This window comes from Acromyrmex echinatior, chromosome 7 (assembly GCF_024713525.1).
Source record: "Acromyrmex echinatior isolate Ae372 chromosome 7, ASM2471352v2, whole genome shotgun sequence".
Classification (NCBI taxonomy): Eukaryota; Metazoa; Arthropoda; class Insecta; order Hymenoptera; family Formicidae; genus Acromyrmex; species Acromyrmex echinatior.
The window spans coordinates 11,304,030-11,330,553 of NC_141858.1; the positions used below are offsets into that span (position 1 = coordinate 11,304,030).

Sequence of the window (26,524 nt, forward strand, 5' to 3'; positions counted from 1 at the left end):
TTCTGTACTTTGTTGTGATAGAGAGTAAAAAAAATATAATAAAAGAAAAACGGCTTACTCCAGAGTGGGAGATGGAAAAGGCTTAGGATTAAATTCTTTTTTCTATCGATATTTTTCTCTTTCGCAGGATAGATTTAAATAATTTCATATTTTATATTCAATAATCTATAAATGTTTCAGTAATGCAAGAATAGAGGAGTAGTGCGGGTAATTTAATTCGATGTGAAATAATGCTGACATCACTAATCGAGTTGTTAAGTGCAGCTGATTCATTCATATTTATCGTATAAAAATTATATTTTTTGAAATGTATTTAGTTGGATTGACTGGTGGCATTGCCACTGGAAAAAGCACAGTTGCTGCTGTTTTTCGGGAGCATGGCATCCCTGTCATAGATGCCGATGTAATTGCTCGGAAAGGTTAGAATGTATTGTACTTTACCCTGTCCGCCATCGACAGATATATAAATATATAAATATATATATATATATATATATATATATATATATAAAATATATACATATATATATACATATTTTATGTTGTTTTATAATTTTATAATGTATATTATAAAATGTATATAGAAAAAATATTGTTATATATACAGGGTTGGCCATATTCGACGGAAAGATGTTTTTTTTTTTCAATCATGGGAAACGTCGTTACTCGATCTAACATCTCTGTCAAAAGTTACAGTGTTGCCCAGATCTTTCCGTCGAATATGGCCAACCCTATATATATAACAATATTTTTTCTAAATGTTATTACATACATATTTTTATTTATCAACATGAAATCTATTTAACACTGTAAATTGTAGTTGCATAATGGCAAGCAAATGTCAAGTTTGACTGTACAGTAATTGTATAATTGAAATATTAATAAGCTGTAAGATAAAATTTGCCAAGAATTTAAAGTATTTACTGATAAATCAATTACAACATCAAATATTTGTTGTGCAATGTCAAAAAATGGTGTTTATGTTTCCAGTTGTTGAGCCAGGAAAACCAGCATGGCATAAAATACAAGAGGAATTTGGTCCAGATGTATTTTTGGATACTGAACATTTGGATAGAATGAAACTTGGAGATTTAATATTTAACGATGTTGAAAAGAGAAAAAAACTCAATGCTATAACGCATCCTGATATATACAAAGAAATATACTGGCAGACTATTAAATACTTTTTACAAGGTCATCCGTTTATAGTTATGGATCTACCGTTGCTTTTTGAGACAGGACACATGTTGAACTACTTGTACAAAATTATAGTTGTAACATGGTACGTATGGATTTTAATTGATACAATGAGATACTCTTAAAGAATGTGACAAAAATTCGTATAACACTCTGATTTAATTACTTGAAATTAATAAAGAAAGGCAGCTAACTTGTAAAATAAAAAAAAAACCCTATTAAGGAACACAGAGTGCATAATGCATAAGAATAACTAATCGAAATTCTTAATTTCTTTCCTTTTCATCAAATAAAAAATTGATTGATTTTCTTATGCTCTGTGCAAAGGTCATGCTCCGTCTTTAAATTTTCTTTTCTTTCGATATCAGTTAATTTTTTTTTAAAGTTATAAATCACCCTGTGTTTTTAATTTTTTATTCTAACCGATTTTAAATACAATCTAACCAATTTGCTCCAGTTTTATTTTTAAAGAATTGTCCACAATTGATGGCCTTAAAAGTATTATCAGTGTTTTAGCTAAAATAATATCTTCTAAGTTGAAAGAATATATGAAAAGAATTTTGTGATTTTTTAAGTATTTACAAATTGATCCTTTATGACTTATGGCTTTTAGTGAAGAAGACCTTCAGCTACAACGATTAATGGAACGCACTGGATTTACAGAAGCTAAAGCGAAATTAAGAATAGCTGCGCAAATGTCCTTGGAAAAAAAAGCAGAGATGGCAAATTTTGTAATTGAGAATTCGGGCAGTGCAAGAGATACAAGGGAACAGACCGTGAAAGTAATTAATGTATTACGATCCTCCAAGCATCATTGGAAATTGCGTCTTTTAGTCGGGTTTTGTTGTACTGTACTGTTAGCTGGCGCGTATTGGTTAAAGAATAGAAGTTCGAAATCTCTATCTACTGCAACATGAAATTTTCTATCAAAATTATTTAGTTCAAAAACAAACATTCTCTGTAAATCGTAGTCATGTGATAAAACCAAGTATGATTTTTGTTAACTTTTTTATACAGCAGCATTCGCACAATTGAAATTTTCATAAAACATAATTAATTATTAAGACGAAAATTAAGTCGTCTATCTTAATGTATACATTTATACAGATTGCAATTACATTTGTTGAACGAATCATTCAGCAGAGAAAGCAACTTTACAACTATTGTAAAATTCTTTAATATGATTGATCTTGCCCTTAGTTTCTCTTTTAATGGATCTAAATAAACCAGTCATGTTGCAGAATTTTATTACAATTGCTAAGTTGCTTTCTCTGTTGAATGTAGCCATTATGTTGTGTAATAAATTTAATTTTTTTTATTCTATAGATAAAAGATTTCTATGCAAGTATACTATGATGCACAGGCTGCAATTATATTCTATTACAAATAATTGTTCTTGTATAAAATAAAATTTGAATTGCAACATAATAGAACTAATGATGGGATAAAGGGATATGTAAAGAATTATGTATACGTGAACGGAACGTATGATATGTGTTATGTATGTATATTTTATGCAATAAAAAATCCATATTGTAGAGTATATAAACCAGAACTTGATATGATAAAATAAAATAAACATAAAACAAATAGCGAATTCGATCGGATGCACGCAGTACGCACTGGTGCACGTTAAAACCGTCGTACACAAAATAACTTAAAGATATGTTCATACATAATATAGAAATCGATTAAATTTTGAGTTAATCAATACATTTTATTGTACTATTAGATAAAATATGTATTTTATAATTCGAAATATTTGCATTTCACTTTTATTCTTCTTTAAGTGCCATACACTCAGGCGCTTCCCTCTCATATACCTTTACGCGCACATTGATTATATACAACATATATGGGGGGATTTACAGTTTAAACGCTGATTTCGAACGGCAAATTTTTAGTAGGGAGATTTCAAGTATACTACTCGATGGTATGCCGTTGCCTTCCGAGAGGAGCTACAAATGTATAAAAATTTTTCGGTTCTATCGAAGATCAAACCCGGGATTTTTCAGACCAGTGCGCTGTCTGCTACACTACACTCGCGCTCTTCACTTTTATACTTAAATTAAATCAGTATACAACGGCTTTAATATTTTTATATATCAGTGCGCTTCCAATCGAATTTGCCAAAAGAGATACATAGTGAGCACTCGATCAAACAGCTCTAGTACAATTGTTATGATGATAATTAGCGCTACAAGGTACTTTTTCATCGTCTATAAAAATGCGATTGTAAATGAGTTGTATAATTAACAATGCATTTATCAAACTAGATGCAAATAGTTATGTAATGATAAATGTAAATAAAAACCGAGTAATATATACTACTGTTGTAGACTTTGTTAGACTTTTCTCTAAGATAGCATCTTTAAAAAATTTTTTTATTTAATCGATAATGAAAAACTGAAATTTGCAACAACTTTGTTAGTCACATGGATATCTCGCGTTCGCAAGTATTTGAGGATAAAAATCACGTTCGTCTTTTCTTCTTTTTTAATAAAGTGCTTTTTAACATAAATTTATACGTAAAAGATTATACATTTGTATGCATATATAAAATACGCGAGTACATAGTGCTCAATTTCTTATGTTAACTATCGCAAAATATATACAAATGTCGAGTCATGATTAACAACATGATTTAAAATCAGATGCATACTCATTTGGTGTACAGCGCATTTTTTTACACACTGTAATTTCCTGTAATATCATGTGTATTTTATACATTCATATTGATATAAATGTAAATTTAAAATTACTTAATCATTCTAATAAAAAGCTGCTTGTTTAAGTAAATTATAGAAACTGGAAAGAATTCCATAAGTACTTAATTAAAATATTATTTAATGGAAATATATATATATATAAAACCAATTTTCTTAATTAAAGTAGAAGTACAAAATTACTCTTGGTAAATAAAGGGGCAATGGAATATGTTATGTACAATATCCCATACGGAATAGTAAGATTCTGCAAATCTGGACCAATAAAGCATGAACCTCTTCTCTATATTAGATATCTTTTTTTTTTAAATATATTACATTTATATTCTTTCTTCCAAGCTTCTTTGTACTTACGTTAACATATTATTTAAGAGATATCCCTTAATTATATTCCTTCATTTTACAATTTTTTCGTCGGTGCTCTTATCTGTCTGTTACTATTCTCCAATTTATCTTTACACAGAGATGAGATTAATATGATACTACACATGATATATATAACGTAAATAAAAGAAAAGAGAACATATTAAAGGAACATAATGTCATGACGTAATTATACCTCGTAATTATAGATTGTCATTCCTGTTATTCTACAATTATACACACTTTGAACATATATATAGCTGTCGATCGACGATTGTTATTGCATAATTGTATATTATCGTATATTCTTATCGCGCTATTCACAGAGAGAAAGTAATTATATTTTACATATTCAAACATACACACGAAGAGATGAAAGAAAAATGATATAATCAAATAATGGTTTTAAATTAAACAATTGTTTTCTTTGATTCAATCTTTGCACAAATTAATAGAATGTAAAAAGATTTGGAAAAATAATAAATATTACATCAATACAAATGTATCTATTTACTACGGTGATACACTGCATCATCCCACAGCCGCTGATTTCTATCTTCTGTGTGTACTTTCAAATGTACTTGTAAGGGAAGTACAATTTCACATAGAGGAAGATGGATGCACATTATGATCCTTGATTCGCCTACATAGCCGAGTAGGTAGTATATCGTATGTGTACATAGATATCCTCTATCAGAAATAAAAGTTTTTCCTATTCTCATGACGCATTTATTGCAAGACAGGCCTAAGTTCTTGCGTCATAATAGGGTAAGAGACGAGAGGCGCGGTCGCACCAGATATCGACAAGGGTAAACTGGCGGGTTGTTGCGTGTTCGGTGGTTGTTGATTAGTTGCCTGAGGAGGCCCAGAGCCGCTCATCGAGATAGTTTGTTGAGCCATGGTGACGATCGGTGGTGGTATCGAAACTGGTGCCATAGAAACCGCCGCGATAGAGACGGGTGCTACGGTCGCGATGCTCACAGGAACGGTAGCCACACTGGCGGTGACTGTTCGGAGAGTACCCGCTGCCACGGCTGCGTTGACCATTTGTTGAGGTGTCGGAGCTTGCGACGGCGGAACCGTATTCGTAATCGTGACTGCCGGGACTGTTACAGCCGTTACGTTCGCGGTTCGCTTGCCTGACATCCTCAACTGGGCATTTTGGTCCAACAGAAACTCATTCGTCGCTGTCAAGTCACTAACCTGGAGCAAGATAAAGCGTATACATAGTTAAAAGCAAAATCGATATTTCAAATGTATTTATCTTTTTCTTTCTTTTTTCTTTCTTTGATATACCTGCTTCTTTAACTCTTCTATTTTCTTTCTCAACAGTGCATTCTCATCCTCCAGTACAATGGCTCGTGCTTCATTACGCGGTATCACGGGATAATAATAACTTGGCGTGACTGTCGGTTGAGTCGCATGCTGCTGACCTACGATTGGAGAGGCTTCGAAGTGTACGACCGTTTCGCCCGATACTAATCGCCTCTTCGGCTCCGGCGGTCCAATGTAATCGGTTGGATGCGACGTGTTGTAACCACCGTTGTTAGCGATCAAATTGTTATGATGATCCTGCAGTTGCCAATGAAAGCTGCCATTCATGAAACAAAGAGAAAAGAGACAAAATTATTACAATGTTATAAGTTTCTACATAAGAGAAAAAAAATCTATAGACTCAATTACGATGCTTACTTTCTATCCTCTTCGTATCTGCGTCCATCGCCACTGACACCACCGCCGTTGCTAGTGCCGTTGAAGTTGTGTTGCGGCCTGGACGCGTTATGAAGCGACGGCGACATTAGATTATGCTGCGGTTCTTCCTTTTTCATATGCCTGAACTTGCAATTCACCCTTTGGCAGCTGCCCTTCAGAAAATCCTTGCAAAACGGATCCGATTTGTCATTGTTGCAGATCTTGGATCGATTGAGGACGTGAGGCGGCAGTTCACCGGTTGCCCTGAAACGCTTCTCCTCGCTCTCCGTGCAATGCAGGAACTTGCAGCCTGGCCAGCTACACTTGCCATTCTGGAAGTCATGGCAAAAGGTATATTCCTCTACGGGATCGTCCTCGGAACGTTCATGAAGGTACTTGCAACGCTTTCCGCGGTGACAGACATTTCTCAGAAAGTCTCGACAAATCCGATTAGCGGGATCGGTACTATCAGTCGCATTCAATCCGCCCGCCATCCCGATCGCCTGTTGATGCCCCGTTGATGTCCCTGATGTTTCGCTGCTTTCCAACTTTACCTTCAATTTTTTCATCACATTTCACCACAGGTGGCACATAGCGATCGCACGTCGGTGAGATTATCGTTGTACCCTTGATTGATCGACGAACTGGCTAAGCGTGGCTAATATGCGCGTCCCTGAATAAAAAAAAAAGAGATGATAGATTAAAGGCGTATAACGATATTATTAGCTTCCAGGAAGGAAACTTGTGTCACGCTAAATACGACGTACTTGTGATAAGCTAGTGATTTACATTTAAAATCACTATATTTTACTTTTTAATTTCTACAGACTGAAAGATGGATGTGGAATGGGTGTTGAGAGTACAAGAAGCTTGCCACAATCCTCTTTAATTAATTAAGTTAGTTTTTATTTCCCCTTTTCGTATGACTATTACATCGGTAGTAAGATTATATCAACATTATTATGTACAGTATTTTTTTTTATTTATCATATGTACTTTGATAATTTGATATATACGCTTGATCTGCCAAGAAAGTGAGCTCGCTTAAATGAGCGAGCGACCGACTTGCGGCGTTAACTTTTTTGGAAAATGTCACGTACACTCTAGTTCGCCGCGACACACAATGATCCGTTATCTAATGCGATATAGTAGACATGGCACTCTCTAAACTAAACTAACGAATTAAGAAAATACTGTCAATTTCCCATTATGTTTCGTATCAAAAGAATTAATATAGAAAACTACGATTATATTGGATCTTCTCGCTTTAAGACATTATTTAGACGATATCAAGGCCATTCCAAGGTAGGATCGATAGAACGGTTACTAAGTGCTGAGAAATTCACTTTCGAGAAGTAAATACATACGTATCTTATTAGTTCATTTAGGTCGCTCAAACAGATATGCTCTTGTGTGTCTATTGTCATGCTACCCAAATATTATACGTAAGAAGGAAAATTAAAGTACTATTATGCAACAAAGTTGGAGGGCCCAAGATTCGCCGCAAGACTAAGATCAAATTTTCGCTTGACAATGATGGATTTATGATCAGAAAAAAGACGCGAGATTAACGCAATATATATAATATACGCATGCTAATGTATATATAAACGTGACGATCAATTCTCTCTCTCTCTCTCTCTCTCTCTCACACACACACACTCATTCACTCACTCGCTCACTCACTCACTCACTCACTCACTCACTCACTCACTCACTCACTCACTCACTCACTCACTTACTCACTCACTCGCTCACTCACCTGCAAAGATCGTTCTCAATTTTTCAAATCGCCCTCAAGAAGAACTTAAAAAAGAAGCGTGTTACTTGATTCGAATGAGATGAGTACAATGAGTTATCGTTTCGCGCGCAAATTCGCTTTCTACAATTATTTATATACAAATGTATGTACGAAGAAAGTATGGAACAATTGAAAACGAGAATATGTGTGCGTGTGTGTTGTTTTTTTATTTTCAAAAAGAGTATTCTCGAAAAAATTCTAGTGAAGGCTACATATTTCAATCTTTAGAATACGCTATGGAAAAAACATATCATTTTTAAACAAATTAATATGCAACGGAAAAAAATATGTGATATATTATAAAATTGAGCCATATTATAAGATATGATACTCAGCAGCTTGGCAGCATGTTGAACATTTTACGTGGTATCGTGCCTACATTTTCTCCAATTACTTTTACTCTCCAGAGAGCGTAAGTCGAGCTTCTGTGTTCAAGATATACATACATATACATTCAATAAACAATTTTTTCCTCGTCTTTGATCTTGCTCCTCCCTTTTATAAGGCGTATTAACGCGACACATTCTATGCTTAACATCGCATTTTATTTAACGAGAAACTCCTTATCTTTAACCCCGAGATTCGATTCGGGAAATTAAACAAATATATATATATATATGTACACACAATTCTTAACGATTGTTTGTATAAAAAACATTAAATTGTGTTCGATATGGTCGTTTCCAAACGACGAAACGGATAAGCTTAACATAATTTACAATCAATTACAGTCGATATTGTAAAAGAATGAAGAGAAGTGGAAAGACTAAAACATTTGTCGTAGCGCGTGTTATATGTACAGAAAAGAATGTTTGATGGCAGGGGAGAGAGATGTGATTAGAATATTTTCTCCAACAGCATCCACACCAGCATGATCACGATAGGTGCCACGTAGTGTATTGGCACAGTATAAGTCGTACTGAGCAAATCACCGCACTGCGATTTGAGGGACATGTATTTCTTCGAAAGCTCCGCTTTCTCCTCGACGAACGCGTTGTATTTCTCTTTCACTATAACCAGTTCCTCGTTGACTTCCTGCATCCGTTGTGCCTCGTTCTTCGCGCGATAATACAGCTCTTTCAGCCTGTCGATGACGATCTCGTTTGGCTCGCGAATCAGCCAATCCTTCAACTCCTCCAATTCACGTTGTACTATCTGCCGCGCCTCCAGGCTATCTTCGCCTCTTAACGAATCCAGAGAACCGATCAACGTCTGCAGGATGTAGTCCCTGGAATGAAAGGCTTGCTGTATGGTATCGTTCTTCGTAATAGGTTTTAAAGTCTTAACGTAATCTCCTTCCGCGCGTTCTTCACACTCTGGCACGATATTATTATCCTGTTGTTGATCTTTTTTGTCGACCTTATCTATCACAGGATCAACGATAGAACTGTCTAACGCATCCTCGGTATCTATAGAGACATCTACTCCCATCGAAATTTTCACTTCATCGTCTTTGGCAATTTGTTTTATTGGCTCGTGATATACTTCCGATTGTTGACCATTTTCAGTGTTTGCGAATCGCACCTCCATCTTGCAGGGCACAAATGTCTGCATGGACTCTTGTCCAACTGTGTCCAGCTCTTCCTTCTTATTCTCTATAACGCTCTTCTCACTTGTATCATCATTTGTAACACTACTCGCGTCATCGGTCGCTTCCGAGTTTGTGTCGGAGTCTCCGTTAGTATCGCCGTTGTCCAAATTGCCCAGATTTCCATTGACTAAAGTTCGCCTGGATAACGACGGTGGCAGAATATATTCCGTGAGACTATCGTCGGTTGTTTGCAGATCGTCCATCTGGTCTTTGGTAAAAGATAAATCGGACTTCAGCTTCGGATCGACATCTGACGAATTAAACTGATTATCTTGCTCGCTCTTGTTGAAGTAAAAATTAATTTCACTGTCCACATCCATATTATCGACATGAATGGAATTCAATTTGTTAAGGATAGCGTTTATGGCTTCTATGGGATCCTCGCCTTTCGAGTCAAAATTCTCACCGATCTCGAGCTTTAGATTCATATCTTGCAGAGTCTGCGCGTAATTTCTTAAAGCGGTGATTTGCTTATAGATATTGACGGAATCTAATCGCGAATCATGCAACTTCGCCCGCAGATTCTTCTCGATTTTTGACTGATCCTCGAGCCGTTTCGAGAGATCCCGTTTCTCTTGCTCCGCACTGAGCAGCACATCCTTCACCTTCTCCTCGCTTTCCATGAGCTTGTTGGTGGTCTCCTGGAGCTTCTTCTGCGCCTCCGCGTATTTCGCGCTGAGCTCCTGAAGCTCCGTTTGAGTATACTTGGCTACGTTATGCAAACTCTGACACTCCTCCTCCGTTTCGTTCAAACGTCCTTCCAACTGTACCAATCTCTGAGTAACCTCCAGTTTCTCCTGCAAGACCTTCTGCAACGCCTCCTTGGCAGCATTCTGATACTGCGCCTTTTCATCCTGAAGCTTCGCAAGCTCATTTCTGATCTTATCCTCAGTATAATTCTTCGAATACACTGTCAGTTGATTCTCCACAGTCATCACCCATGACAATAGACGATCCTCCGTGATCAATGCCTTCCACGATTGATTAGCGGCTTTCCGAGTATTCTCCACTAGCTGTTGCAAGTAGCCCAGTTTAGAATACAAGGCTTTCTCCCGTCTCGATGCCTCCTGCATTATCTGATTGAGCTTGTAAAGATCCTCCAGGGATACGTTCCCAGCGGGTGAGCTGACAGAAGTGCTGAGACTGGCTTTAGCCTCCTTTCCGTCTGGCAGATATAGCTTCAAGGTCGCGACTATACACCCGTGGGTGACCTTCTTCGTATTCTCCACAACGTCCACGCCAAATTGCACTATGTCCCCGGAGCATACCTCCTTGGGCGTTGATTCCAGCCCGGAAGCGCTGAGTCTCTGATTATTCACAAACGTGCCATTACTGCTGCACGTGTCCTGCAGGTAAAACTTACCAGAGGAGTACCAGAGTAGAGCGTGATTCCTGGACAACACCTTGCAATCGAAGATCGCGTTGTTCGTCGCAGCTCTCGCCCTGGCCACCGAACGGCCGATCTTCATCGGCTGTTCCAACGTCAATGTGCGCTCTAGGAAGGGATGGGAATTGTCCCGGCAGATCAGCACGCCTTTCGCGGTCATCTTTATGCTTGGATTTTTTAATATTGTATTTCTACGATAGTTGTTATTGTTATGGTTGTTGTTCGGCGTGTTGTTGTTCTGACTCACATTGGAGTTGTTCTGCCCAGCGGGCGAACTGGCATTTTGTACCCAACCACCGCTGCTAGCTACAACCATAGCCGAGATGGATGGTAAATCCGAGCGAATTCGAGGAAGAGTCCCTTTCACGTACCGTAAATCGAGCCGTTGTAATTCCGTCGGTGGGAATTATCGAAAAATTATTAATCTCGAGATATATTGTAACCGACACTGTACGATAGAGCTAGGATCTGATGTAGCGAGATCTTCGCTTCGCTTCACGTCAAACGTGTATCGAATACGCGAGCACGTTTCTCAGAGCTCGGTCACGAGGATCCCGACGTGACCTTTCGGGATCTATCGGTCGACACGACGAGGCATGACGACATCGTATCCGTCATGTTTTTCTTCCTCAATGAAATATCACTTCACCGCCCGTCGCTCTCCCGCAGCACCTCCCTTATTTTCGTCGAGAAATTCTCACACTCCCTCTCTCTTCCTATCTCTTCTCTCCTTCTCTCCCTCTCTTCTTCCTCTTTCGATCAACGAATGGCTCGAACGCGGTGTTCCGGTTTCCAGAAACAGCCGTTCGGCGAATGTCGATCCGATCTCCAAGTCGACGTCGCGTCCGGCGAGCCTCCAGGATGAAAATAGGGTCAGCGAAAACACACACGTCTCACCGTCGCGACGTCGTCCTCTTCTCGCAGGCGTGAACGTGGGTTACGCTCTCCCGACCCGTGGCGATTCCGTTCACGCCAACCTGGCCCGTCGGTCGCGAGACCGGGACACGGCGGCGGCGGCGACGTTGCCGACGCGAGCGTGACGACCGGGGTGAATCAGTCACGTCACTACACCACCGACTTCTACCTTCGATACGGAAAATATCAAGCACGGACGACGTACAGACTCTGTGAAAATACAATGGTTCGCTGTTCCCCGTGTCCCGTGTTCGACAGACAGCCCCTCCGTTCCAGTTCCGTGTTCCACTGTTACCCCACACGCGAACCACGTGAGAGGGGAAGGGCGAGCGATGCGGAATAATCTACTTTACCTACCTAGCGTCAGCCATATGCGCTAACAGCCAAGATCCGGAGAAAAAAATAATATAATTATTAGAGCAGTCGTTCAAAGTGATGACGACATTTGTGATCAATCAAGAGATTGGCCTTGAATTTTATAAAGACGCTTTTATTAGGTCACTAATTTGCTTTAAGGAGATTCTCGCGCTACTTCCTAGTCAATAGACAAGTTTAATCATAATAATATGTAAAACAACAATTAAAATAATGGAATAAAAAGGTTACTAACAATATCTTATGCCATTATATACATAATTATTGTTAATTTTATTTATGTTATTAAATATTTTCAAAATGACAAAATAAAAGTTGTAAGTTTCCTCATTTGACGTACACGTATCGTCCATTTGACATATATTCTAGCTTTTTTCATTGAAGAAATATAAATTTCTTGTAAATTGTACGGTCAATTTTAAATGAAACTTTATGAGAACAAACTTAAGCGTTTATTTTATAATTATAATTATTTTTAAATTGCTGTTTCGAACGCAAGCGTTTCAATTTAAAAGAGAATAACTACAGGATAAGGTTATATCATCAATTTGTAATGTAAAATTCTATAAATTTATAATTAAATATCATCAAAATGGTAAAAAAAATCAAAGAAATTTTTTCTAGATATTATTGATATTATTAACTTTTGTTTAAATTACATGTATATTATAGATTTGTCTTATGTTTCATCCAATGCAAGAACCTCCTTAAATTATATTCAGCTGTTATTAGGTCTATTCGCGTTTCTTGTAATCTCCAAAAATTTTTGCATGTAAAGTCTAATAAATATATATTTAAGTGTTGAAAAGAGAATGCGAAGTGAAGAATGATGAATGCAAAAAGTAATATGAAGACCTAATATATATAATGTTACATTTGGGAATCGACTTTCTTAAAATTTGAAACGAGATGAAAAATTACAAAAGTGAGCAAATTCATTAAACTTAGTATAGGTTTGCTTTTGTCCCCTTTGCAACCGTTTTATTGACAATTGTATTTCTTGCTATGTATTTCTTGTTTTTTTCGAAGTTCGTTAATTTATCTCGAGCGACAAAAAACCGGATAAGAAGCAAAAAGACAAGTTGTAAAAAAATAGCAAAAAGTAAGAAACAGAAAACAAAAAGCACATTGTAGAATAGGCTTTAGAATATTTATAATTTCATTGGTCAACACATGATGAATTCATTCAATTTTGTAATTAGCATCTTGTTTCAAAGTACACAAGATACATTGAGTCTCTCTCTTTTTGCATCATAATTATAAGCTACCTAACATCTTTTATATGGAAGCTTATGTAACATATGTGTTCGTTATGTCGTGCAAAAAAACACCGCTGCGAAGTTGTGACAATAATTTTTAAATAAAAACAAATTATTGTAAATTATATATTTTTTCTTATAAAATGACTTCGTATATATTAATGCATGTATGTATAATATAAGCAAAAAAGAAATCATTCTCAGAATTAAAAAAAAATGCGCTAACGTTAATTATAAAAAAAGTTGTATAATAAATAGAACGATTTTTAATCGTATAATTTATTTCAATTTAAATTATTAAACTCAAGTTTTTCGTCAGAAAGAAAACAGCCTGAAAATTTACAGGAATCGACTTTTCCAACATAGAGAATATAACCTTTCAAGTTCAAGCATAACCTAAAAAAAAAAAAGAGCGCGTTGAACGTTGCGTCTTATAGAAAGAGTATTTTTACAAGCGAATATAAATATTCGAAAGCTTGGATCATCGACGTCATCGCAAGAGAATTTCTGAGGTGTTACATTTGTGATTAAGATAATAATCGCCATAACTGCATACATTTTGTGACAAAATCTATTATTCCATTTCCAGTGTTTCAGTACTTTCCTATAAATAATCAATTTCGCTTCAAACGATGTCAGACGATGAAGATTATATGTCTGATAAATTTTTACAAGATACCGAACGAAATGTTTCGTCGAGTCTTATATACAGACATTCTGATAAAAGAGAATTTGCATTAATGAAGAAAAAGGCTGAAATTCAATCTAGAAACAAGTCAATACATATAGTCGAAGCAGAAAAAAGGGAGGAAGGCTTGTCATCTGCTATTACTAGTGCAAATAAAGGTCTACATTTTGTACATATTATATGTAGGAATTGATTGTGTGTCACATGACTTGGTAAAAATTACGAAAGTAAGCAAATATATTAAAAATTGATCAATGAAGTTATAAATACTTTAATAAATTTATTCATTTTTATAATTTTCATCAAGTTGTGAAAAATACATAATCAAACAGATAAATTCACAATGTGATAAGAATGTAAAAAAAATGCTAATTTGGACTGTATGCTTATTAAACTGTAACAGAGTCTGGTAACAAGCAATTTTGTCAAAATCCTATGAGAAATATAGTATATACTTTTTTGTACAAATCATATAAAACAATATAGGATTTTAAAAACAATAAAATGATTAAAGGGCATATAAGAGTCGATTTAGCAATACTGAGTGTAAAAAAAAATTAAAATTATTAATTTATAATACTGAGTAATAATTTAATAATTTTTTTACACTCAGTATTATTAAATCTCTTATATGTCCTTTATAATAATTTTATTACTTCTAATATGAGAGTATACTGTTTTACTTATAATCTTAATTAAAGTTAAGTAATTAAGTAAAATAAAATGAGACAAGCATATGTAAAGTAGAAATAGTATATACATATACAGGGAATAAGATATATGTATCTTTCTCTCTTATAAGATTTTAATAAAATTTGCTTGTGGCCAGACTCTGTCATAGAGTCTCCAAATGGTAAATAATTATTTTATTTTTAGGTTTTGAAATGTTGATGAAAATGGGGTATAAACCTGGTCAAGGAATAGGCAAGACTCAATCAGGAATGACTGAACCAATTTCTGTGGAAGTGAAAGCGGATAGACAAGGTCTAGGCAAAACATTAAAGAAAGATACATACAAACCTAAAAATACAAATGCAAAATTAAATAATATGGATACCAGAGATTTCCGTAACAGGTTGGCTCAAGAAAAGACGGAACAGCTGCAGAAGATTGATTTATACAAAAGTCAAAAGGTGTGTCAAGAATTGGACACTAAAGAAAACGTCGAAAAACCCGAAGAGTCATGGTTTTGGGTAGAAAATAAAGAAGAAAAAAAAGATGATGACACTGATGACGATATCGAGGATGACCAAATTCTCAGTAATTTAGAAAAACTTGACATTCTTACTAAATATTTAAGAAAAAAATACTTTTACTGTATCTGGTGCGGAACGAAATTCAACGACGAAGATGATTTAAGAGATAATTGTCCGGGAAGTACAAGAAACGATCATTGAGTACGTTAAATAGAATATTATATTTATAATTACTTAAATAATATTATATTTATATTATATTAGAAAAGTGATATCAATAAATTTTGGACATCACTAAAAACATTCTCCAATCTTGTCGAGCGTGTAAGTCAAAACATGATAAACACACAAACAAAAGAATCCTAAGTAAAATTACATTACTTAAATATATGGTCAATTCCATTATGTGATATGCGAGACATAAAAACCCCATTAGCGGATATAATGCAAAACATTGAAAAAGCAATATTCGAGAGGACGAGAAAAAATCGAGTACTGAGCAACTACTACGAACAAGAGAGTTTTTACTTCCTCACCCTTTTTCGATTGAACTATGCTATTAAAGCAGCAGGGGATCATTACGACCTTTGGCTTTTATAGACTACGAGGAAGAGGGGTGAAAAATTACCTATAAAAGCATCTGTTTGATTCTTTCTTCTTTCATTTTACCTGGAAACTTGTACGGTGTTTGTTTGTTTGTTAAATATATCAATAAAAACAATATAATGTTGGTAGTTCCAAAGTCTCTGCTAGTTCTCGTGGTTTATGTTACAATCAGCGATGCTGAAATAACCGAAATAGATGACGAAAGTTGCGAGACTTTACAATCGGAAATACGTATCACTAAAGACGAATATGATGAATTAGCACATCTGAGAAGAACATGCAGCGGTGATGTATCGGTCACGAAATGCGAAGGATTCTGTAACTCGCAAGTACAGCCAAGCGTCGTCACTACTACAGGCTTCTCAAAAGTATAGTATCATGTAGCATCTCGCGCATGGGAAGACGTATGAGAAATATATTGCTTTTAATTATCTTGTTTTTGTAACACATACAGGAGTGCTACTGTTGCCGTGAGAGTTATCTGAAGGAAAGATTTGTTATCCTAAATCATTGCTACGACACGCATGGGATCAAATTGATAGGCACGGATGACGAGGCAATGGAAATTAAGATACAAGAACCCGCCGAATGTAAATGTATAAAGTGCGGCGATTTCGCGAGATAAGACAGCAACAACTTGAAATATAAATTATACATTTTCTCAGCAGTGAAATTGTAACAATTATATATAACAATTATATCAGATAGAAAAGAAATTATTATATTGTAATGACGGTAAAAATAAATAGTATTTCCGATGCATTTATGTGATGTGAATCTATTTGTAACCCCAATTATACAGCTCTTCTAAAATATATGAATATGCACATTTTTATATGTGATGATAAATACAAAACTCCTCAAAAGTTAATTTTCTTTAAATATATTTATACATACATGTATATAATTTAATCTTGTATATCGTTGTACACTTTAAGATAAATATACATCATTTAAATAAAAATTTAATATACTTTAATATACTTTAATATACTTTAATATACTTTCACAATTCTTTATTTACGTACCTGTTATATGTATAGAGTATTTGTTACATATAAGACCCGTATTCATTTATAATGTTAGAGTGCATTTAGCATATAGTTCACGTTATATTGTATTATTGGGATTTCAGAAATAAAAGCGTGCATTTATAAATATATAAAAGCATGTTCTGAATACTATAATATATAAATATTGAATCCAAAAATAACAATTTTCCTTTAATAAAAACGCTAGCGCACGTCATAAATAATATAAATTTACATTTTTAAGCGATTAAACTTTTTGAGTTTTCACTTCTTAACCTTTTTATGCTGACGCTCATTTTCAGTGTCAAAATAAGTCACGTTGACGCTTAATATTCGTTAATTTCTATCACGTGATTTATTTTGACGTCAAAAATGAGCATCAGCTATTAAAGGTGCCATGAAAAGGTACCTTTAGTAGTTAAAGTTAAAAGAAAAATTTAGAAAATTGGGAAAAAGAAAATTGTTTCAGTTTTCGATACAAGATATTTCACTTTAAAATATTTATTATGTATTATAATATAAGAAAAAGCTTTATTAATAGTGCAGCGGAATAAATTTAATTACTTTATAATATAATTTCACAATATAAATCTAGTCCATCCGTTAGTTTGTCCGAATGTCCGTCCACAATATTTCTTAGAAGCGGTTCAATTTTTTCTGTTCAAAATTTTGTTTTCGATAATAGATACTTAAGCAACTTAAGGAATCAAAACAAAGTGACATGAGTCAAATCAGTTGACCATAATAGGGTCAAAAATCAAAATTAATAAGATTTTTAATAATATAGGTAAAATTAAACGGCTTAACTGTTTCAAAGTCTGTCTTATTTCAGCATTTTTATTAAATTATACACATGTATGTGTAAGTGCTATAGTAAATTTTCTACAATATATTCATAGTTTAGTCTGTCATTATATATTATTGCTTAAAGCAATAAGATATTATAAATGCTTTATTTTAATCTTACAAATTTAATCTCACAAAGCTTTTAATTTTCGAAATTTTAAACACCTTCAGAAAACTTAGTCCAAAATCAAAATATTGTTGCAACAAAATTAAATAGAAATACATTTAAGAGAATTAAGATATTGATTTAATTATTCTTTTTTAAATATTCTTTTTTAATTATTCTTTTTTTAAATTTTTTTTTAAATATTCTTATTTAAATATTCTTCAAACTAAATATATGTATATGGAAATATTTTACATAACAATATTTGACCTTCTCTATTATTTATAAATTCTTATCTTTGCTACTGAAAATTTACATAATTTTTAAATTATGTGCACAAAATTGTGCAAATATTTGATCATGAGTGAATACAATTATTTTTACCACATAAGAATATTACATATTAGGTGTTGGAATTAATTCGTAGCGTTTTTTAATGAAAGAATGTTATTTATTTCACATGAGCATTAAAAATACATTAATGAAAGTACTTCCCATACTTGTAAAACGCTACGAATTAATTCCAACACCTAATATATATAATAATTTTTAAATAAAATTATGAAATAAAATTTAATTAACAAGCTCTAGTTCAAGTACTGTATATATAAATTTAGCGAACATGTAGGAAGCATTTTCTCATGTACGTTCTTTATACATTTATATACATAGATTTTCTAATATATAACACTTAACACTGCTAAAATATAGTAGAAGAAAGGGAAAAATATGACCACCTATGGTGTATAAAAGCTTGCGACATAAGACTTATAAGCACAGTAAGGTGCCAGGAAGAAAAGGCAATGTACCGTTTGAGAAGCAAGCTCTTTCGTTACTTTGGTAAATAAGCTAACAGTATATTTGCAAAATAAAATTAATTTCCTCAGTTGTATTTCTTGCAAATTGCAAGTAAAATAGATGTTATAATAATACAGTATTTTTGTACTTACCATACACAGTGATCAATGGATTGCTGATATGCTTGTTGTATGGAGCTACAGAAGCAATTGTTGGAGTCGATGAGTGTCAGGCGACGCGTGTGATTCACTTCCTTCAGTATCCAGGCTGTGTTCCAAAGCCGATTCCCAGTTATGCGTGTAGAGGACGATGCAGTAGTTATCTGCAGGTAAGAAACATTAAGACTAGTACCGACTCATAGTCAATAGTTCTTATTTCAAGCCCGTTTAAGTAATATCTTAAGATGCTTTAAATATTGGCTTATGTATAATTAGAGAGACAATATTTTTCACAATAAATTATTTAAATGATTTTGAAGATGCTTGTTAACATCAATAACATTAAATTGCTTATCAATTTAATTTGTAGTACTATTGCAGTTTAGGATTACATTTTAAAACTGGTAAATAATTGGCATACAGTTTGTTTGAATTGTAAATCCTATAAATTCATAAAAACTATTATCAAGAAAAATTGCCTTAATTAAATATATTGTTTTTCACTTATGTATATAATAATTAAAGATGTTATTAGTCACAGAATTGTATTAGCATCTTAATACATTATTTAAATCAATCTTAAGATAAGAACAGATTATGAATCTCGGACCAAAATATATTAGTGAATCTCTCAAAGCACACACGAAATATGGGGTCAGTGAGCTCTATAATATATTGAAGCAAGCCATTGGTGTTTCAATTCTTAAACACTCTGATGTAAAGATTGTACTGTTTTCTTTGTCCGCTGATTGACTATTTATTGATTTACTTATAAATGGGAGAAAGATAAATATTTGTTTGCATTCCTTTTTTGAATCGAAACAGTTTTCTATAGTGTTCTTTAGTGTAGGAAAAGCACGCTCCAGTACATAGAACTCACAGGGTGTCTTTTATTTGGGCTGTATTCTGAGATAAGACTGGAGTACAAATCTTCACATAATTCATAAAGCATAAGAGAATTGACCAATCAGAGTCTTTCCTCTTCAAAGACTCTGACCAGTTGATTTTCTATGCTTTATGCATCATGCAAAGATCCATACTCCAGCTCATACACTATCAACATTATATTTAAATAGACAATCTACAGTTCATGTTACATATATTATAAATCTTTTTTATTGTATATATGCAAGCTTTATGTCTGTTTCTACCAATGCAAATTAACTTTAAACTCGATTTAACTTCGTTCTTTTCTTTCCAATTTTAAGAATTAGGAAAAGATGAAGAATAAGTTGAATCAAGATTAAAGTTGATCAACATTCCATCTTTCTTGGCATTCCATGAATAATAGAATAATATTTGTGCAAACTTGTGTTACTAAAATAAAAAGCATCCAATGTTTATCTTAACTAATACCCAGTTCTATGAATAACGATACAATGCATGAGCAAAAGATCCATATTTAAAAATAATGAACGTGCTATCATATTTAATACTCACAAAATACTCTGAGACATAATATCCTGCATAAACATTTCCAAAACTATACAAAGACACATTCTCTAAATTTTAACACTACAAGCAGGAGTCTCGTGCGTTCTGTAGAAAATGTATGAGCGCATAAAACAAAAACACTAAAAATATATGAGTTGAGTCGTGGCCTAATCTGATACTACGAAACACTTGCAATTATTATGACTGACGTATGACATAGTCCCTTATCTCCTTTTTATCTCTCTCGCTCTATCTCTTGTAACACAAACGAGAGAGAGAGAGAGAGAGAGAGAGAGAAAACGTGTACGATAAACGTGCGGCTTATTGATACACACAGGTGTCCGGGTCCAAAATGTGGCAAATGGAGAGGAGCTGCATGTGCTGTCAGGAAAGCGGCGAGAGAGAGGCTAGTGTCTCCTTGTTCTGTCCACGAGCGAAACCAGGGGAAAAGAAATTCAGGAAGGTGAGACCACCCTTGAATCGCGCGGCCGCCCTCGGACACGGCTCGGCCGGCGGCGGCGCGAACGTCAGCCGGGTCGTAAACAGGATCGCGTGAACGTGGACGCGGTCGAGTGCCGTATCCTCGCTCTTTCACCGATCACACGCCGATGGGATTCGCAGCAAAGCCATTTGACACCACGAGTTTCGCGCGGCCATATTGTTTTCGTGCGCAGCCGACCGAGGGTCCTAATTCTTTCCCGCGGTTCCTAGGGAATTCCTAACTCATCGTTTAGATTTTCGGTTGGCTGTGCTTTTTGCGGAAGGATGGACAATCGAAACGAGTATTACGAAATTCTCTAGGATAACAAGGAAAAAAAATCAATTTTTTATCGTTTCTAAGGAATTTTGAAAAATTCATTTCGATTATCTATCCTTCGATTCTTTCGTGGGAAGGACAATAAATAATAATTAATTCATTATATAATTTTATTAAGTTATAATAATTATATTAATATAATATTAGTGTTAGTATGTATTATTAATAATACAATTTTATTTTCAATAGAAATTAAAAAAAATATCTATTTTATTTAGGACATAAAAATCGAGATGATAGGAATATTGATTTCAAATTGAATTATTATCAATATAAATTAAATTATGAAATATAATATATTTCTATATGATATTATATATATATTAGATATGTATATATATATCTATATCTAAATATAAATATTTCTTTTAATTTTATATAAATGGCTATAAAGACTTTAACTTTAACTTTAGGCTTATACGAATAACATGTCACTTAAACTATTTAAAAACTTCTCGATAAAATAAGATCGATTATTACCTCTTTTTGCTTAAAGTATGTATTTTCCGGGATACCGGAATTATTCCGCAAATTAAGATTCGAAAAATCAAGTTGGAATCCTGGTTGATATTTTTTCTTGTAGATTAATAAGATACTCATTAGCAATATTAAATTTTACATTAATTCTTGCATGTAACTTTACCTCTGTCTGTACACTAGATGGTCACCAAGGCGCCGCTGGATTGCATGTGCAGACCGTGCACCAGCGTGGAAGAGTACGCGATAATACCTCAGGAGATCGCGGGATTCGCTGACGAGGGTCCTTTCACGACATCTGCGCATTTCAGACGAGCCTCCGGCTTACAATAGATGAACATGACTGTTCGCAAGGACGCAATCAAAAAATCGCGCGTGCTAAGACGAAAAGATGCCAATATATTTGATTTCGCGCATATTATGTATTATGAAAACTAATAAAGAAAATCTAATATGTTCGATCTCTCTCGAATTGAATATAAATGTATACGTATGAATATAAATTAATACGAGATGTACAGCAGATTTAAACGCGTACAATATACATGTGCGCATAGCCCTTCCCTCCTATCCCTTTCGTGAAAATGTGAATAATAGATTCGATGAGCTTCGTTATTTTGTCATTTAAATTTGAATTATGATTGGTCCTATGCTTTAGTTGTCTACGATGATTTTCGTGCCGTGTTTTACAACTGCATTCTTCAACTGAGTTTACCTGAAGAAAGTGCGTTTGCAGTAATCTTCGAAAAGAATTGTCGCAAAAAAAAATTTTCTAATAAAAAGGTTCAGGAAGGGGTAGAATATATAGAAACGTTACAGATGAATACTGTAACTCGTATGTTTCAAACTAAGAAGAAATTATGAAACATTGCAGACTCTGTTAATATACTTAAATAATAATATATATATTTACATACAATATATAGGTATGCTCCATGTAATTTCAAGTCTGTAATCGATTCGTCCGTGTTTCGTATTTCGAAAATGGTAGATCGAAGGTTCTGACAGATGACGATTCCTTTTGAGAGACCAAAGCAAAGACTTCTGTATACTTTTGCAAAAGTATATCTCGTATATAGTCTGCGTCCATCCTCTATGAAATTCGCATTTTCCCGAGTGTGGATACCTTTTACAGGTGCGATAAATCGTGTGGTATCGGCACTTAACGATAGTTGCCGGATAAACATAATTCTTTGATAGCTGTACACGCACACATGCACACGGAAAATCAGTCTCTCCTATACGAGCACGTTCGAAACAAAGGCGAGCTCAACGCTGTACCTCAAATTAGTTTAATAACAATTTTATACAATTCGCTACAGCATTAGCCACGTGGATACATACCTATGTTCCCACGCGTCGCACTCTGTTCTCACTCTTTCTATCATTCTCTCATGTTTTCTCTCTCTCTCTTATTCCTTGTGATTATAAATAGCTAGTGTTAAAAAATAGTACCTTAATATATATATATATATATATATATATATATATGTATATGTATATATATATGTATATATGCACACCATTCATCTTTCATTTCCTAACTTCAATGTGTTCTAGATTACAGATCCTATCTTCGCAATATATATCCTTCACTTTCACTGTACTCTTGTATTTTTTTTTTCATGAATGTCCTTTCTTATAATATGATACATTATGAGTTCTTATTTGCAAAGATATAAATTAGTAATTCTGTTATATATACCGTATTCCGTTACAATAATAGGAAGAACCATATCGCTGTCAGTATCAGACTTGGTTTTATTTCGGTAGTTATCTTTTATTTTTCCTTACTTTCCGAATTTTTTATTCCACTTAAATTGACCTATACTCTCAGATTGCATATTCCGATCTGCAATTTGTTATCTAAATCGTGTAACAAGCACTTCGGTTTGTGATCTGCGACATTAGCGTTAATATAATTGGAAGTAACGTTTGGTCTTCCCGATTCCAAGCAATGGAAAAAAAGAGACGCATGTTCCGGTTCTATTGAGCGATCGACCTACTTCGCGCTGCAGAAACATTTTACATAAGAAACACGATAATAATTATTTTTCGAGCCACTTTTTTTTTGCTTTATTTAAACTTTGAACCATTTTATTGAATTATATATAATAATTATTTTGCATAGTTCTGTAATAATTAATAGTTAAACTTTATCTTCATTATGTATACTGTATTTCAAATACAGCTGTCGTTTGTTTATTTAGTCAACACTCTCACTTCTCTTTACTTATTGGTAGAGAGTCGTTGGAGTTATAGATTATATTACATACATCTCTGTCATTTCATTATTTTTCATTATTTCTTTCCTTCGATACTTGGAGCGTTCATGCGTTTTCAATGTTTATGAAAAAAAAACACAACAGTAATTTGATTTCGGGCGTTGTATTTTCCTTTCAACGAGGAAACGCATATTTAAGTCTTTTTAATAGACGATAATGCAATCGATCACAGTATCGTCAACAGCCCTGATTCGCACTAGTTGACAATTCCTCGACACTGGAATTATCGTCCGGTTCTTGTAAGTCGGTGAAAAATGACGTAAGAGTGACGAGTGAGACGCTATGGCCTTCGACATCAGGTCCTTCTGGCGCTTTCCGTTGCCATGCCAGGAACGCGTCGCTTGATATCACATTGTCCATCCACAATCGATTCATAATGGAAACAAGAGCACCTATAATTGAAAACACAAGAGAAAAACAATTTAAATTATCAATCTAAAAATGTTTAAAGTTATTATTTTCACAAGTCATATCAGAATCCTTTTGGCTTGACAACACAAAGATAATTTACATATTATATCTTTGCTCTAAACAAAATGTTATCATCATAAATTTCGTACAATTTGTCTTTATATCCATAGAAAAAAAATTTATATATGCGTATATAAATTTTTATTTAGAAAGAAATATGTTAAGAAATAAAGCAAAACATCGATGTGATAATACATAAAAATATTTTCACATTTTATTTACCAGGTGGAAACTCGATAAGCATAATGTATCTTTGAATTGCATAAAGGCATTGCAATTCTAATTCTTCGTTCGCGTCCACAAACCGTTGAATCAACATTTGCAAACTAGTAAAAGATTCTACGTTCAGCTTCCAAGTACCATGATGTCGTTCTGCACATACAAAGAGAAAAACGATTTATAAAATATGAAAAACTTTATAGTAATTATTTTCACAAAAAAATCATATCAGTATCCTTTTGGCTTAACAACACAAAGAATAATTCACATATATCTTTACTCTAAAAAATAAGATTATCATCATGCTTTATTATGAAGTTAGACAAATCATGATTTTAAATATTTTGAAAAATACTGTATTATGATGTGTACCTAATGTAGCTTGTAAGATGGCAGTTATCAAATGTCTTATAAACTTGGGATCCTTCTCTCTATCACCAATATTTGCCTGAAACAATAAGTTGATTGTGAGAAAATTATCGATATAAATAGAACAGAGAACACATATGTCAATTTTACTATACTTACAGTTATCCAACTGCAAATTTCATCAAAAGAAGTATTTTCTTTCATGAGCCTTACAAGGGTTTCTTGAATTTTCTCCAACGAGAGTTGCTCGATAGTAGTGGAGTCTTTGGCACTATTATAATCACCAGTCAGAAACTCCAAATTCTAAAAGTAAGAATAATGAAACCAATAAGATTATATGTGCATAAGACAAGATTACTACTTGGCTACACAAGTTGGAACAGCAAAGATATTGAATCTCAATTTTTCATTTATCTGATTTATCTTTAAGCTACCCAGTTCTTACAAACAAATGGCAACAATAACATGGGTAAGTTGAGAATAATAGAACGCTTAGATTAATACTGTATGTACCTACAAGAGAAAATGAAACATGGAAGAGAAAGCGATGCAATGTATACATACGTATTCTTGTATAATCTTCTCAGCATTTTCTCGTTCCGGATCAATTAATGTGTGTAGTTGTAGGTTGCTTTGGTACCACTTTTCGGCAACCCACTTACATCCTTTGTTACGAGATACTTTCGTTAGAAGTTCTCCAAGGAATTTTCCTACAAAGCCTTGCTTCCTCAAACTTTTACATGTACTCTCCAATTCAGATAATGTGACAGCTTCGTCCTCTATCGAATGTGCTGCAACACAGATTGCCATGCGTGTGAATCGATTTTAAATTAATAGGGCAAATTAATTATTATGTATATTTCTTCAGGCCTGTTGAGCTATTTATTACCCGCACGATATTTTTCTATGGCGTAAAATGTAATCGTCATCACAAAAGAAACATTTTAATCTCTATATTATCATTATATGGTTAATTTATAGAGATGCATGTATTACTTACACAGTATTTCAGCTATATAAGTCCAAATTTTCGGTATATCGATGACCAAATCATCTACTATTTCCAGCACTTCTCCTAATCTAAAACAAAATTTATTTGTATTTGCAACAGTTTTGGTGAAAAAACTTGGCATTGAAGATTAGCTTTATGCAAATAACATCAGATTTGGGGGGGATCTTCATTAACTCTGTTAAGGATTTTCATCACTAATTAATACATAATTTACTAACTTTATTTTTACTTTGCAATAATTCACTGTACAAACGAAGAAGTAACTTACCCATTCTTGAAACATTCCACAGGCAAAATATTTTTCCTAAGCAAATGGGATAACAATTTTGAGATCAGTTCTCGTTCAATGGGCGACTTTTCGAGAACGTGATTGATACATTCGCGTGTAAGTTTGGCAAATGTAGCGGTATCAAATTTCTGTTGAATCTCTAATGCCGTATTCTGCAAACAAAAATAAATATGCATTAACAATTGAATTCTCTGTTTCAGAATAATAAAAAAAAATTTTTTTTTAATATTTTGTTCTCTTTTTAGTTAATGTGAGTAGTATTGTGACGTTATCACAAGAAACTAAGAAGAAAGTATTGCCTATTATTGCACGCCAATGACTCAAACATCTCCTATTGAACCAGAGATAGATCTAAGGAGCGTGCGCTGTTTAATTGGAAATATTTCTATCGCGTTGGAGTATATACATATATAAAA

General features: G+C 33.9%; 7 protein-coding genes and 1 non-coding gene across 14 annotated transcripts in view; 4 read left to right on the plus strand and 4 right to left on the minus strand.

Moving 5' to 3' along the window:
• Nucleotides 1–35: 35 nt before the first annotated feature.
• Nucleotides 36–2,746, plus strand: Dpck (Dephospho-CoA kinase). 2 transcript variants are annotated; one of them, XM_011062673.2, is made up of 4 exons: nt 36–419; nt 991–1,282; nt 1,811–1,979; nt 2,524–2,746. In XM_011062673.2, the coding sequence occupies exons 1-4, from the start codon at nt 308–310 to the stop codon at nt 2,551–2,553; spliced, it is 603 nt and encodes a 200-aa protein (XP_011060975.1). In that variant the 5' UTR covers nt 36–307; the 3' UTR covers nt 2,554–2,746. The 2 variants fall into 2 exon arrangements, with proteins under 2 accessions (XP_011060975.1, XP_011060973.1); XM_011062671.2 differs by having other exon boundaries at nt 1,811–2,746.
• A 935-nt stretch (nt 2,747–3,681) lies between these two features.
• On the minus strand, nt 3,682–18,867 carry LOC105149933 (uncharacterized). Its single transcript, XM_011062682.2, has 4 exons — nt 18,730–18,867; nt 5,979–6,651; nt 5,583–5,877; nt 3,682–5,489 (listed from the first exon to the last, which is right to left on the minus strand). Exons 2-4 carry the CDS (start codon nt 6,545–6,547, stop codon nt 5,016–5,018), a joined length of 1,338 nt encoding a protein of 445 aa, XP_011060984.2. The 5' UTR covers nt 6,548–6,651; nt 18,730–18,867; the 3' UTR covers nt 3,682–5,015.
• Nucleotides 6,863–11,982, minus strand: Slmap (Sarcolemma associated protein). Its single transcript, XM_011062681.2, has one exon. The coding sequence runs from the start codon at nt 11,071–11,073 to the stop codon at nt 8,617–8,619; it is 2,457 nt and encodes an 818-aa protein (XP_011060983.1). The 5' UTR covers nt 11,074–11,982; the 3' UTR covers nt 6,863–8,616.
• Nucleotides 12,720–15,391, plus strand: LOC105149931 (G patch domain-containing protein 11). The gene is made up of 3 exons (XM_011062680.2): nt 12,720–13,818; nt 13,896–14,152; nt 14,871–15,391. The coding sequence occupies exons 2-3, from the start codon at nt 13,939–13,941 to the stop codon at nt 15,389–15,391; spliced, it is 735 nt and encodes a 244-aa protein (XP_011060982.1). The 5' UTR covers nt 12,720–13,818; nt 13,896–13,938.
• Nucleotides 15,916–16,558, plus strand: Pburs (bursicon subunit partner of burs). The gene is made up of 2 exons (XM_087407613.1): nt 15,916–16,164; nt 16,251–16,558. The coding sequence occupies exons 1-2, from the start codon at nt 15,916–15,918 to the stop codon at nt 16,419–16,421; spliced, it is 420 nt and encodes a 139-aa protein (XP_087263739.1). The 3' UTR covers nt 16,422–16,558.
• A 1,646-nt stretch (nt 18,868–20,513) lies between the features above and the next one.
• Burs (Cuticle-tanning hormone bursicon) lies at nt 20,514–21,979 on the plus strand. The gene is made up of 2 exons (XM_011062679.2): nt 20,514–20,632; nt 21,647–21,979. The coding sequence occupies exons 1-2, from the start codon at nt 20,522–20,524 to the stop codon at nt 21,794–21,796; spliced, it is 261 nt and encodes an 86-aa protein (XP_011060981.2). The 5' UTR covers nt 20,514–20,521; the 3' UTR covers nt 21,797–21,979.
• Nucleotides 21,980–22,349: 370 nt separating this feature from the next.
• Eif4g (eukaryotic translation initiation factor 4 gamma) overlaps nt 22,350–26,524 on the minus strand; it is a 62,798-nt gene continuing 58,623 nt past the window's right edge. For all 6 annotated transcript variants that reach the window (XM_011062676.2, XM_011062677.2, XM_011062675.2 and 3 more), the window contains 7 exons: nt 26,088–26,260; nt 25,808–25,887; nt 25,372–25,598; nt 24,967–25,110; nt 24,811–24,886; nt 24,442–24,591; nt 22,350–24,140 (listed from right to left, as the gene is read on the minus strand). In XM_011062676.2, coding sequence (XP_011060978.2) covers nt 23,926–24,140; nt 24,442–24,591; nt 24,811–24,886; nt 24,967–25,110; nt 25,372–25,598; nt 25,808–25,887; nt 26,088–26,260 — 1,065 coding nt within the window. In that variant the 3' untranslated portion in view covers nt 22,350–23,925. The remainder of the gene's footprint in view (nt 24,141–24,441; nt 24,592–24,810; nt 24,887–24,966; nt 25,111–25,371; nt 25,599–25,807; nt 25,888–26,087; nt 26,261–26,524) is intronic.
• LOC147909191 (small nucleolar RNA SNORA53) lies at nt 26,338–26,473 on the minus strand. Its single transcript, XR_015545810.1, has one exon. It is a non-coding gene; the product is annotated as a small nucleolar RNA SNORA53 (small nucleolar RNA).

What these genes read in the sequence shown, in the direction of transcription:
- Slmap (XM_011062681.2), bottom strand. Translation starts at nt 11,073, where the DNA reads ATGGTTGTAGCTAGCAGCGGTGGTTGGGTACAAAATGCCAGTTCGCCC.
- Pburs (XM_087407613.1), top strand. Translation starts at nt 15,916, where the DNA reads ATGTTGGTAGTTCCAAAGTCTCTGCTAGTTCTCGTGGTTTATGTTACA. An exon ending in CTACTACAGGCTTCTCAAAA is followed by an intron (nt 16,165 to 16,250) that starts GTATAGTATCAT and finishes TAACACATACAG; the next exon opens with GAGTGCTACTGTTGCCGTGA.
- Dpck (XM_011062671.2), top strand. Translation starts at nt 308, where the DNA reads ATGTATTTAGTTGGATTGACTGGTGGCATTGCCACTGGAAAAAGCACA. An exon ending in CGATGTAATTGCTCGGAAAG is followed by an intron (nt 420 to 990) that starts GTTAGAATGTAT and finishes TTATGTTTCCAG; the next exon opens with TTGTTGAGCCAGGAAAACCA. An exon ending in AAAATTATAGTTGTAACATG is followed by an intron (nt 1,283 to 1,810) that starts GTACGTATGGAT and finishes TATGGCTTTTAG; the next exon opens with TGAAGAAGACCTTCAGCTAC.
- LOC105149931 (XM_011062680.2), top strand. Translation starts at nt 13,939, where the DNA reads ATGTCAGACGATGAAGATTATATGTCTGATAAATTTTTACAAGATACC. An exon ending in TATTACTAGTGCAAATAAAG is followed by an intron (nt 14,153 to 14,870) that starts GTCTACATTTTG and finishes TTTTATTTTTAG; the next exon opens with GTTTTGAAATGTTGATGAAA.
- LOC105149933 (XM_011062682.2), bottom strand. Translation starts at nt 6,547, where the DNA reads ATGAAAAAATTGAAGGTAAAGTTGGAAAGCAGCGAAACATCAGGGACA. An exon ending in AGATACGAAGAGGATAGAAA is followed by an intron (nt 5,878 to 5,978) that starts GTAAGCATCGTA and finishes CATGAATGGCAG; the next exon opens with CTTTCATTGGCAACTGCAGG. An exon ending in TAGAAGAGTTAAAGAAGCAG is followed by an intron (nt 5,490 to 5,582) that starts GTATATCAAAGA and finishes ATCTTGCTCCAG; the next exon opens with GTTAGTGACTTGACAGCGAC.
- Burs (XM_011062679.2), top strand. Translation starts at nt 20,522, where the DNA reads ATGTGGCAAATGGAGAGGAGCTGCATGTGCTGTCAGGAAAGCGGCGAG. An exon ending in GGGAAAAGAAATTCAGGAAG is followed by an intron (nt 20,633 to 21,646) that starts GTGAGACCACCC and finishes TCTGTACACTAG; the next exon opens with ATGGTCACCAAGGCGCCGCT.